This window comes from Bidens hawaiensis, unplaced genomic scaffold (genome assembly GCF_021521415.1).
Source record: "Bidens hawaiensis isolate Kalapana, Puna unplaced genomic scaffold, B.hawaiensis_p1.1 tig00011830_1, whole genome shotgun sequence".
In the NCBI taxonomy this organism is placed as follows: domain Eukaryota; kingdom Viridiplantae; phylum Streptophyta; class Magnoliopsida; order Asterales; family Asteraceae; genus Bidens; species Bidens hawaiensis.
Genome location: NW_027491942.1, coordinates 200,249 through 213,587, shown reverse-complemented (window position 1 = coordinate 213,587; position 13,339 = coordinate 200,249). Strand labels below are relative to the sequence as shown.

General features: G+C 37.0%; 2 protein-coding genes across 2 annotated transcripts; both read left to right on the top strand.

Annotated features, from left to right (window-relative positions):
• The first annotated feature begins 1,143 nt into the window (after positions 1-1,143).
• On the top strand, positions 1,144-6,986 carry LOC143539253 (phosphoenolpyruvate carboxykinase (ATP) 1-like). Its single transcript, XM_077032615.1, has 12 exons — positions 1,144-1,251; positions 1,391-1,670; positions 2,994-3,172; positions 3,253-3,406; positions 3,879-3,963; positions 4,836-4,936; positions 5,086-5,384; positions 5,558-5,731; positions 5,805-6,049; positions 6,139-6,308; positions 6,399-6,567; positions 6,654-6,986. Exons 2-12 carry the CDS (start codon positions 1,402-1,404, stop codon positions 6,795-6,797), a joined length of 1,989 nt encoding a protein of 662 aa, XP_076888730.1. The 5' UTR covers positions 1,144-1,251; positions 1,391-1,401; the 3' UTR covers positions 6,798-6,986.
• Positions 6,987-9,739: 2,753 nt separating this feature from the next.
• On the top strand, positions 9,740-12,602 carry LOC143539252 (uncharacterized). The gene is made up of 2 exons (XM_077032614.1): positions 9,740-10,451; positions 11,707-12,602. Exons 1-2 carry the CDS (start codon positions 9,792-9,794, stop codon positions 12,034-12,036), a joined length of 990 nt encoding a protein of 329 aa, XP_076888729.1. The 5' UTR covers positions 9,740-9,791; the 3' UTR covers positions 12,037-12,602.
• The last annotated feature ends 737 nt before the right edge of the window (positions 12,603-13,339 follow it).

Sequence of the window (13,339 nt, the reverse complement as noted above, 5' to 3'; positions counted from 1 at the left end):
CCATTTAAAGTTTAAACTATGAACTAATCGTCTATTTTGTTTGTTAGGTTGTGATGACAGTTTGGTTTTTTGATGGATTGTAGATGAAGGTGATGGTTGGTAAATTTACTTCCACACGTTTAGATCTTCTTTTGTAATCTTCATTTTATGTTTATATTTAGATTTTGTTAGTATTAAGCTTCTATTAAACGAATCTGATTTTTTTATTTTTTGTTTTAGTGGTTATGTTTAATATGTTCGTTTCAATAATATGATAGTTTCAATATTCTTTGATTTTTTATGACCGGTTTTATGCATTTGTTTTTTTTCTGGCTATAAAATTATGTTACATTTTCATATTTTGTGTTTAGTTCAACAAAAGTATTTAGATATTTATGTTCACATAGATCATTATGATATATGTTAACATTTTTGTTTAATACTTAATTGAGTTCCATGGTTTGTTTGTTTTTTTCAGGCTTTAAGTCCGGATGATTTTGTTGGACGAAAATTTTGAAGATCATGTTGGTATAAAACTGTTAATATCTAATATTTCCATGACTTGTGTTATAAACTTAATTTTGTGTAATTAGTAACTTTTTATGTAGACAATATTATTCTCTATACCTCCAATATAGAGATATATGATATATGTTGTGGTTGTAAATTTTATGATATATTATGGTTGTTTATATACATTTTCTTACTTATCAAATTTCAACCCGTGTGTAACACGGATACTATCATAGTTGATCACTAAATTAGTGTTAGATCTATAAAACAAGGTCCGGATAAAGTTTTGAATTTGCGATTAATAAAGAATTATCATAAGTAGTTTTTGATTTAGCTTTTCTTGCAGTAATTATAAAGATGACTGTTTTAAAAAAGAAATCACTCAGAATAAGTTCTCACGTTTCGGAAAGAACCCAAAATTGAATTCAATTCAATTCAATTCAATTCAATTCAATTCCACTTTATTACCATGCAAAGTGCATTAATGTATGATACACGCATCCCACTGGCACTTTGGATAAAAATGATGCAACAATTAGTCACCGTGAAATTTTGTGATAGAATCTAACCATGGTTACGAACAACCCAATATGGTTAACACTCTAGTTAGCAAGCGTGTAGGTCCCACTCCACCCCTTTAAATAGGACTAAAATCTACCTTCTATTCTCACCACCTTAACATACCTTATTATTACTGTTTGATGATCGAATCATTCGTGGTTTTCTCCTTCATTCTATTGTAATTGTTCGTTTTTTACGGTGAGTAATCAGACTCTTTCTATATTTCATTTATGCAATAATAATTAAAAACGAGCAACAAGTTGCACTGCTGGTATTTTTTTATAATATACTAAGTCGTTTAAAAATTACGTTTGTGAATTAATGTGAATGAATACAGAAGAGATCAAGATGGCATCCAACGGGAACGGAAATGTTGGCGCAAAAGCTAGCGGAGTAACTTCGGGCAAAAACGGGCTGCCGAAGATACAGACGCAGAAGAGGCAGAACGGGATATGTCACGATGACAGTTCTGCGCCCGTTAAGGCGCAGACGATCGATGAACTTCATTCTCTTCAAAAGAAGAAGTCGGCACCGACAACGCCGCTTGACGGTGTTCAAGGTGCGTTTGCTAATATGTCCGAGGAAGAACGCCATAAGCACCAGCTCCAGTCCATCAGGTATGTTATCACGTAACTTCATTGTAAGTTACAAATTGTTTTTTTTTTTGGTAGTGGAGTAAATAATATGTAAATTGTTAAACGTAACGAATTGAGATATGGTGGGGTCCAGCTATTGTCCGCTAGAAATTGGATGGTAAAAGTAAAACATTAAAGGCAAGAATCTGATGCCACGTACCTTAATTATATGGTATAAAATTGAAGATAAATATTATGATATTCAATTATTTCAATTTAAAATATGATGATATTCAATTTAAAATATTTAAGATCACGCACGGATGTACATGCGTATAGCTACTCATACCTGATCGAGATCAATTTGCTAAAAACTCGAACAGAGCCAAATTTAGACTAGCTCAAGTCTAAAATTGAACTCATTTGACGAGGCCACATTCATATCCCGTGCCTACAATCGTAAACAAGTTTACAGCAATTTAAATATATTCATTTTTATTTATAAAATACATGATTACATGATAAATAATATAACTATACGCAGTAATATATGATAAAGTAATTAAATACATATATTTTGGCTTATATATAAATTTACATATATGTTAGAATATTTAAAAAATAACAGAAAACTGGATTAACTTTCAAACAAAAAAGAAAAATCATTTAAATAAATATTTAACCCGTCATAGTTAGAAATCATTGAATTTTTTTTAACACAAATGAACTTAATTGTAATACTTTATAAAAAGTTGTCCTTGATGTAATGGTAAGAAACATGTGTTTTTTAATAAAGACCCAAGTTCAATCCTCATCTATAACACTTTGAGGGGACATATGTGACTTAGTGAAGGAAGACTGAGATCTTTATAATTTCCAGTTCGATCCTAAGGTCGTTCAGGTTTTATCACCAGTGGGCCTTCAGGCGTGTGAGTTTTTCCCGGAACTAGAGATAACTTGGAGGTGCCTAGGGATCTTTGTGATTTCCAGTTCAGTCATGAGGGCTTCCGGGTTTTACCACCAGTGGACCTTTAGGCGGGTGATTTTCCCGTAACTGGAAATAACTTGGAGATGCTTAAGGACTCCGTACAACTGATTTAGGCCAGCTGACGATGATATTTTATCATTGAGTCACCTCATACAAAATATTCAGGCATTCTATGTTTGTTGGCATTTAAAAAAAATACTTTTTAAAACTACAAGTTTATTTTTGTAAAAAGATAAAAGTACACATTTATTTATTATTTTTCAATTAAAGAATACACGTCTCTATCATTCTGTGTAATCCACCTAATTTGTTGGTAAATTTGACCAGTCAAAATACTAATTTATAAAATTTTCCTAAAAATAATTTGAAATTTACAGTGCATCATTGGCGTCGCTGACAAGAGAAACCGGGCCGAAAGTGGTTCGAGGAGACCCAGCCAGACGACCCGAGACCCCGAGAGTGGCACACGCCCCTGACCACCATTACGCTCCAACATTCTCTGCTAGTGACAGCTCTCTCAAATTCACCCATGTCCTCTATAGTCTCTCTCCTGCCGGTAAAAACAATTTACCTTCTTAAAACCAATGACTTAATTTTAACTGTTTTTGTGTTAACAAAATATATTATCTTGTGCAGAGTTATATGAGCAGGCGATCAAGTATGAAAAAGGATCGTTCATAACGTCTAGCGGTGCATTGGCAACCTTATCTGGTGCCAAAACTGGACGATCACCTAAGGATAAGCGTGTGGTTAAGGATGACGTCACCGGAGATGAGCTTTGGTGGGGCAAGTATGTGTTTCTTTCTACCCAAAACTTTCTAATTTTGGCTCTCACATCTATAAATTTAGACGGCACAAATGCACTATCGACAGTTACTCCGCACATGCTATTTTTATCGCTTGTTGCTAGATGACATGTACTGGTTTAGCTAAAAAGTGCAAAAGTTTCTGGCACTGTCACGTATTACGTGGACTCTCACTGACTTTTTAGTTTCTACTAAAAAATTGCGTAATGTTTAAACTAAAAAATACAATTATTTTTTAATATGTTTTTTTTTTAATAAAAGTTGTGAGTTGGGTACTTGGGTGGAGATAGGTTAGAACATAGACCGGTCCACACCCAAGCCCCTTGACTCCCCTCACGCCCTAGACGCCTTAGGGGTTTGGCGCCTTGTGAGGATGAAAGGGACAAAGGCGTTAGCCCGGTATATATAGCTTATGATCATAAACTGACGGAACTGAGTAAATTGATATCGGTGCAGGGGATCACCGAATATCGAGATGGATGAACAAACTTTCTTGGTGAATAGAGAAAGAGCCGTTGATTACTTGAATTCTTTGGAAAAGGTATATATTTTTTCGTCATTTTCTTGATTTGAAGACTAAAACTTGGTTTGAATTTTGAGTTATTTTTAGCTGGTTAGGTATCTTGTCTATTGTTTTAAATACTTTGGAGGTTGACATGAATTTGTGGTTAAACGTGTGGCATCATTTGTGTACTCATTTAATTTAATTGCAATTTTTGTTTCAAAGTGAGTAATTTTATCATAAATGTCTAGATGGCTTTGTTGATATGTAACAAAGGGATTGACTTGAAAAAAAATTGAAGAAAAAGACCTCAGGTGTCTAGATAATTTTGTTGATATGTAACAAAGGGATTAACTTGAAAAAAAATTGAAGAAAAAGAAGGGACAGGCTATATGCCTATATGAACACCACTGACATATTATACACGCGTCACTGACATATCATACGACCCGTATAACTGTTTCCACATATCATACAACATGTGTAGTTAAAAAAATGTTATACGGGCTTGTATAATATGTGGGAAGCCCGTATGATATTTCTTTATATGATAGATCTGACATTGGTGTGTTTTGCTTTGGGGAGGGGGGGGGGGGGGGGGGTATGTATAATTGTATAGTATCAGCCAAAAGAAAACAGTGGTGACCACTTTTATGCATGTATGATGAGATAGATAAGATGTGATAGATATAGATATAGATGAGAAGAATCTTGTATTTTTCCTCTAAATGCCATACTGATATTATTACATCATGAATCATGATATCATCATCCCTTGGCCTTGAAAGAGGCAATTTTTGTCGGTACATGAAGGTAGGGATGGAGCTACATGATTTGCTGATGTGTATTTGTTAATGTGAAAAATAAAATCTGTCACTTAACAAATGTATGCCTAAATGAACTTTTATCAGGTGTTTGTGAATGATCAGTTCTTGAACTGGGACCCAGAGAACCGAATCAAAGTTCGAATCGTGTCGGCCCGAGCTTACCACTCTTTGTTCATGCACAACATGTAAGTAAATGAGTTAGTAGCATACTCAAAAGTTAAAGACCCCTCCAGATAAGTTTTGTATTTTTTAAATAATAATAGTTTTTACAAGTTAAAAGCGAAAGGTAAAAAAAATATGTGTGTGTACTAGTGGATAACTGGGTAGGTTGCAGGTGCATCCGACCCAGCCCCGAAGAACTGGAGAACTTTGGTACTCCAGACTTCACAATCTACAACGCGGGCCAGTTTCCGTGTAACCGATACACACACTATATGACATCATCCACTAGCATAGATTTAAATCTTGGTAGACGAGAAATGGTCATCCTTGGCACGCAATATGCCGGGGAAATGAAGAAAGGTCTCTTCGGTGTCATGCATTATCTTATGCCCAAACGGCAAATCTTGTCCCTTCATTCTGGCTGCAATATGGGCAAAGATGGAGATGTTGCCCTCTTCTTCGGTCTCTCAGGTAAGCCCGCCACCTCACCATCATCATCATCAATGATGGCGAGGATCACCATTCCCTACGTGGGCCCCGTCCCATATCTCTGCCTCAAGCCCATATCTAGATGTTGCCTTGTCAATCCTTTTTTTGATATTCTTTTAATGTTTAATCAGTTTATATATTTTTTTAATTTTTAGGTACCGGGAAAACAACATTGTCTACTGATCACAACCGATATTTGATTGGAGATGACGAGCATTGCTGGAGTGACAAGGGTGTGTCTAATATCGAGGGCGGTTGTTATGCAAAGTGTATTGATCTTTCAAAGGAGAAAGAACCTGATATCTGGAACGCTATTAAGTTTGGGACCGGTATTTCTTTTTTTATAAAACCTTTTAACATGTTTATACTTTATATTTTCTAATGTTTTATACTTACTTTCAGTGCTAGAAAATGTTGTATTTGATGAGCATACTAGGGAAGTGGATTATCTTGACAAATCTGTCACAGAGAATACTCGTGCAGCATACCCCATTGAGTACATCCCGAATGCTAAGATCCCGTGTGTGGGCCCACACCCGAAGAATGTTATACTTTTGGCGTGTGATGCATTTGGTGTGCTTCCACCAGTGAGCAAGCTAAGCCTTGCTCAGACCATGTATCACTTCATCAGTGGCTACACTGCACTGGTACAAACACTTTCAGTTTCTTTGGTACAACATTTACGTCGTGTAGAACGTATAAATAAATTAATATTGAGTATATGCTATTTGTGAAGGTGGCTGGAACCGAGGAGGGTGTAAAGGAGCCACGTGCAACATTTTCAGCTTGTTTCGGTGCAGCATTTATAATGTTACATCCCACAAAATATGCAGAAATGCTTGCCACCAAAATGGAGAAACATGGTGCTACTGGATGGCTTGTAAACACTGGCTGGTCAGGTGGCAGGTATAATAACATAATTACATTAAAAGATTATGTTTCAATTTTTCGTACATAATAAATGTAAAAGTATATTGAGTTTATTTTTTCTTGTAGCTATGGGGCTGGGAGTCGTATGAAGCTGGCATACACTCGGAAAATCATAGACGCGATTCATTCTGGTAAACTTTTGAATGCAAATTACAAGAAAACCGAGGTGTTCGGGCTGGAGATTCCAACTGAGGTTGAGGGTGTGCCTTCAGAGATTCTTGATCCAGTGAATACTGTATGTTGGGTGGTTGTTTCTTATTCAAAAAAAAATAAATAAATGTTTTTATGGTTATTAATGTTCAGTTAAACTGAAAAATGCAGTGGTCAAACAAGAAGGCTTATAAGGAGACACTGTTGAAGTTGGGTGGGCTGTTCAAGGACAACTTTGAAGTGTTTGTGAACCATAAGATTGGGAAGGATGATAAGCTGACTCAGGAAATTCTCGCTGCCGGTCCCAACTTTTAATCACATGGTGTTGAAGACAGAAGTGTATGGTGATTGATATAAATCAAGCCTTCCTAGTCTAACATACAACATGTATATTAGTCTAGTTGTATGTTTTTGGTTACTTTTGGAATTATTGTCATTTTGAACTTTGTTTTAATCTTTATATTTATATATCCAATCAAAGAAGCCTTTTACTTCATCTTGTTTTTAGCTTTATATACATTGTTGTTGAAAGCCATTGGATTTGGGCCATAATTATCTTGACCCATTATTCATTATCCAATCCAAAAATAAAACAAATAAAAGACTACACAAACTCAAAACACATTTGACCCATAAACCAATTTGGATTATTAATCTTAAGTATAAAGGAGGGTGTTGAGAATACAACCACGGGTTGAAATGAATCGGTCAAAGGCCAACTATTGGGTTTAAAATAAGGGGGCTGAACTGGATTGGGTCAAAGCGCAACTATTGGGTGTAAATGCTTGTGACTTGGGTGTAGGCCCGTCCAAACTGCTCGTCGCTTGAACTCGCTCGCCGCTCGCTCGGAAACTGCTCGGAAAATGCTGTTTCGTCGTTTTGCTTGATTGTAAACGAGCTGCTCTACTCGGTTCGCTTTGTAAATGAGCCAAGCAACAAGCAAAGGTTTGTTCAGTTCGGTTCGGTTCGGCTCAAATATTTTTAATTTAGTTTATATATAATTATATATAAACAAATATATAAATATATAGACAACAAACATAAAATATAAGTACAATTTTTTAAACCCTTTGAAGTTTTTCTCATTCCATCAATTTTATAGTTTTTAGTTTGATTCAAGTTTTCAGAATATTAAAAGTTTATTTACATGTTCATTATATCTCATTCAAACTTCTTTCTTCTAAAAATTTACAACCTATTATACATTTGTCTAAAACTACTAATTTGTCAACAAAATATATTATGTACAGTCTTCAAACTAATTTCTTGATAAAAATTTTAAAGTGAAAAAGAAATAAAAAATGCTCAAAGTCGCTCGATGTTCGATCGAAAAATGCTCCATTCGATTTTGACTCGGTTCGAATTTCAGTCGTTCGATTCGGTTGTAAACGAGCAAACCTTCGCTGGTTTGGCTCGACTCGACTCGACTCGACTCGTGATCAAGACTACTTGGGTGTAAGTTTTTTACTTAAGATGCTTCAGATCTGTTTTTTTTTTTAATCTCAATGGCTCTTGTCACAACACATGGTTCAAAGAGCTTGCTCCGAGTGTCTTAATTCAATACGTATGCCAATGCTCTAGAAACAATATCCTCTAGATAATTGTTTTTTTATATTTTATATTGTATGTATGACTCAACTATCTTTATCTTTTTCCGATACATACATGCAGTAAGGTAGAGGTGCACAAATCGGGTTCAAATGGAAAACCCGAACCGGTTCCAAACCGGTTTTTTACACCGGGTTGTAAAATGGCACCGGTTCCAATCAAGAACCGGTTCGGTTCCCGACCCGAACCGATGCCCAGATATGCGAACTTTTAAGAACCGGGTAGGGTATGAACCGGAACCGGTTTTTACGTAAAAACCGGTTCCACCGGTTTTTTTTGAAATTTAAAAATTAGAGCCGTTAGGAACCGGTTCCAACGGCTATATAGCCGTTTTTGACCGTTGGAACCGGTTTTTTAACTATAAATAGGTTATTTTCTTACTATGAATAGCAAGGTTTGTTTGTTTACTTGTTAAACCACTTCCAAAACTATAAAACACACTCAAAACCACAATTAACCTTAAACCGACAACAAATGGCAACCAATGATGACGTTGTTATGGTGATCGAAACAACAAGATGCCCCGATGTTTGGGTTCATTACGATTTGTGTCTCATGAACCGGTTCCAACGGCTAATTGGTGTCTAAAAAACCGGTTCCAATGGCTATATTACCGTTGGAACCGGTTCCAACGGCTAGTTTGACTTTTGTTTGACCCTTCAAAAAAAACCCGTCGGAACCGGTTTTTCCGGGTACGAACCGAACCGGTTCCAATTAAGAACCGGGTAGGAACCGGGTTGGAACTGGTACTGACATACAAATAGGAGAACCGGGTACGATTTTCGGGTACAAAAATACCCAAACCGGGTATTGTTCCAACCGGGTTGGAACTGGAACCGGTTCCGGTTCGGTTCCACCGGTTAGGTTCCGGAACCGGTTTTTTTGTGCACGTCTACAGTAAGGTAATGTCTAACTAAAATATAATTATTTCACGTAAAGAGTTGGTACACATAAAAAGCGAACATAGAACTCACTTGTTACCTGTTTAGCTGCCATTTCATTATAGTCATTTGGATTAAAGCTAACTAACACAAGTAACATCAACAACACATTTAGCATCGTAACTTAGAATACTAAGGTCATGGAGTGAGAGTACCTCAATCAACTAATAAGCTTTAGGTATTTGTCTAGTCATGCCTTCGTAATAATAAGGTAGCTCAATCAACCAAAGGTCATCGAGTAACAGTAGCTTAACCAATTAATGAGGTAATTCCAAGCTATGACGAGAAGAATTAAAGATGCAACTTAACCCAATGACGCGGTAAGTTTCCCGTCATCATGAGTGTTTTCTTTAAACGACCAACAAACAGAGAATTGTTTAGATACTCCGTACGGGGTGACCGACGACAAGATATCACTGCCAGCTGGCCCAGCCGTCTGGAACCCTTAAGCGCTTTTAAGTTATTTTCAGTTTCAGGAAAAACCTGTGCTCGAATTATGCTGAATTATGATTAATTAAAGAGATAACTCAAACCGACTAACCAACGATGATTAATGGAGTTTTGACTACTCAATCAAAATAACTAAATTCAATTTTGCCGACTAATTAACACTTAAAAAGGTAAAACTTAAGTTAAAACACACACATTATCTGATTATTATTATCATCCTATACCTCGTATCCAAAACACAACACTTTTTTCTATTGTCTACTTCTTATTTCCGCCTTAACCTCGCCGTCAATCACCACCGCACTCAACGATGGCTTCATCGGAAGACATCGACTCCACCACCACCATGCCCCAACCGTACAAACTCCGTCACACCCTAACCGGCCACAAACGCGCCATCTCCAGCGTCAAATTCTCCGACGACGGAACCCTCATCGCCACCGCCTCCGCCGACAAAACCGCCCGCACGTGGTCCACATCCACCGGCTCCTTCCTCCACGAATTCGTCGGCCACGACCAAGGCATCTCCGACGTCGCATTCTCCTCCGACGCCCGTTACATCGCCACCGCCTCCGACGACAAAACCGTACGCATCTGGGACGTCTCCAACGGCACACTAGTCAAAACCCTAACTGGACACACGAACTACGTGTTCTGTGTTAATTATAACCCGCAATCGAATATGATTGTGTCTGGGTCGTTTGATGAGACGGTTAGGGTTTGGGATGTGAAAAGTGGAAAGTGTTTGAAAGTGCTTCCGGCTCATTCGGACCCCGTTACGGCTGTTAATTTTAACCGGGACGGGACGTTGATTGTGTCGAGTAGTTATGATGGGTTGTGCAGGATTTGGGATGCTTCTACTGGGCATTGTATGAAGACTTTGATTGACGATGAGAACCCGCCTGTTAGTTTTGTTAAGTTCTCGCCGAATGGGAAGTTTATTCTTGTTGGGACTCTGGATAGCACACTGGTGAGTGGTTTCTTATTAACTGCATTCTGCATTGCTATGTGAATACAATCTAATTGCTTAATTGTTCGATATGCTTACGGTAGTTTATTGGTATGGTCATTGGTCATTAGTCATTGCCCCAAATTGTTGACATCAATTAGGATATGCAAAAGGGTAGTTATGGTTTTCTTGGTCAAATAGGAATGAATGCCTCAATTTGCAATGAAAAGTAATATTTTTGAGATAGTTTTGACTAATATGTACACACAATAAGTAGAAGCGAAGTCACGCTAGACTTAGGTTTTAGTGCGCATTTATCTAACATACCTAATGTCAGTGTTGTAGAACTCGCTAGGCACAGTCAGGCGGTAGGGTAGGGACTAGCAATTAATCGGGATTAATAGTCCTTAATCGGATTGGAATTTATGTGTAATTTTTTCAGATATACATATATGTACTGAATGCTATATGTAAAATTTTCAATGTTGACCGAATTTGACCAAATAGCGATTAATCAGTGGGGTATCGACTAGCGATTAATCGGCGCCTAGTTGGCATTTTACAACCATGCCTAATATAAACCATATTTTAATTTCTCTTAATATATTAGTTTGGTTTTGGATTTGCATATGCCGTATATGCGTTTACAAATATACACATAAGAAAACATCCCTGGACCCGGAATTCTCAATTATTTGATATGTTTGAATCTTGGTATTCATTTACAAAACAGCTGCGTCCCTGTACCCATATCCGTGGAACATATATGTAATTATAGTATTAGACTGCTAGTGATGAAACTGGTGAGCAACATCAGTAAATTTTAAGGTTTGGGTTTTTGTTGGGAGTATGGATGTTGGGATGAATTGAGGCAGACATGTGCCTTTGTGAGAGACGGATTAGTGGTAGAATAGCAGTTATATTTCTTGTTTGTTATGTTTCTTGATCTTGTTAAAAGATTGTTTTAATGAGGTAGGTAGTGATCGTTTGATATAGCAAAGTAGTATAGGCTCATCGCTGTTAGTTATAAAACATATGCAATTGCCACAATGTTATACACTTTCTCAGTTCTCTGTTTTTCATTGACTTTGTTTGCTGACCCCTTAGTACACTTATGTATATGTTAATCTTTTTTGGTTAGAATAAGGAGACATTGGGCTAGAGTTGAAGACATTATAACTCACTGTTTTTGAATTGCAAAAGTGTTTCACCATCTTAATAAAACAGCTGTCTAATTTTCACTAATGTTCTTGTATTTGTCACATTCTTGATTCAGAGATTATGGAACTTTTCAACCGGCAAGTTTTTGAAGACTTACACAGGCCACAGCAACTCAAAATACTGCATTTCATCAGCATTTTCAATCACCAATGGCAAATACATCGTAAGCGGTTCAGAGGACAATTGTGTATATTTGTGGGAACTGCAAACAAGAAAAATAGTTCAGAAACTTGAAGGTCACACTGATGCGGTTATAACCGTTGCATGTCACCCAACCAAGAATATGATTGCTTCAGGGGCCCTTGAAAATGACAAAACAGTTAAAATCTGGATTCAAGATGTTAAGAAACCAGAAGATCATACTGATGAAATGGCAAAACAGTAATTTCTACAAAATCTTTGTTAAGTTATTAATGGTAAGACATTTTTGTGGTTTATATTTGAGTTTATGCTTTGGTCTTTCCCTTTAGAAAGTGCCAAATAACGGTCATAATTATTTAGCTTTAGTTTTTATTATTATTATTATTATCAGATTCTGTAGTTTTAATGGTTTCTAGAAATCAGGTTTGAAAGGGTCAAACTTTTGTGAGCTAACAGTTATTAATTGACTAGTTGTAATCCTTTGTGCAGTTTTCTGTTTGGACTCATTGTAGATTGACAGTTTTCTTTTGCTACAGACGGTTTAGTCGGACCGTAAGCCAGGCCCATTTGTGCCACCATCTGATGAAAATAAATATAAAAATACAATCTTTTCTTTTTTAAAGCTTTAATTTTGGTTATCTTTGGCTTATTAGTAGACTCGAAATTGGTTTTCAAATCTTGCTTTTGGATTTTTTATTTTATTGTTATACTAAATAATGGTTTGTCCTCACATCTTTATGAGATGAGATTTTTGAGGTATTATACTTCAAAACCCCATATTTTATTAAAATGATTTGATTGTCACCAATTAAAAAGGTTAGGACAGGAATTCCAATACAAATCTGTTTAGACGTGCACAATTCGGGTTCACCTTGAAAACCCGAACCGGTTCGGAACCGGTTTTTTTCACCCCGGGTACAAAATGACACCGGTTCCAGTCAGGAACCGGTTCGGTTCCCGACCCGAACCGATGCCCAGAAATGCAAACTTTTAGGAACCGGGTAGGGTGGAACCGGAACCGGTTTTTACGTAAAAACCGGTTCCACCGGTTTTTTTTGAAATTTAAACATTATAGCCGTTAGGAACCGGTTCCAACGGATCAACCCAATGAGCGGATCAACCCAATGAGCGGTGACACGTATGTATGATTCGGGCAACCCGTGTGGTGCCGACCAAACATCGGTAGTTAAACTAACCATGGCTTCTAAAGAATGAAAAGACTCGATTAACTCTTTTTTAGCACACTCCCACAACCTGATACAATGACGTCTTAAGGTAGTACGACTTACATGTGTGTATCTCGGTTGTAGAGTTTCGCGAATCAACGACGTCAACTCCGGGTCATCAAAGTGGTTAAACGGCAAACCTCGTTGAATAACGAACTTTGCCATTCTATCTTGAACTTGAGTCGTGTTGTAACGAAATAGTGTACCATCTTTACCCAAGTCAATTTGATCGGTCGCGCCAATCCCTTTCAACGCCTTGCAATATGGCTTCTCGATGTGCTTTCTCAAAGTAGAGTTGGAATCGTGCTTTAATATTGAACC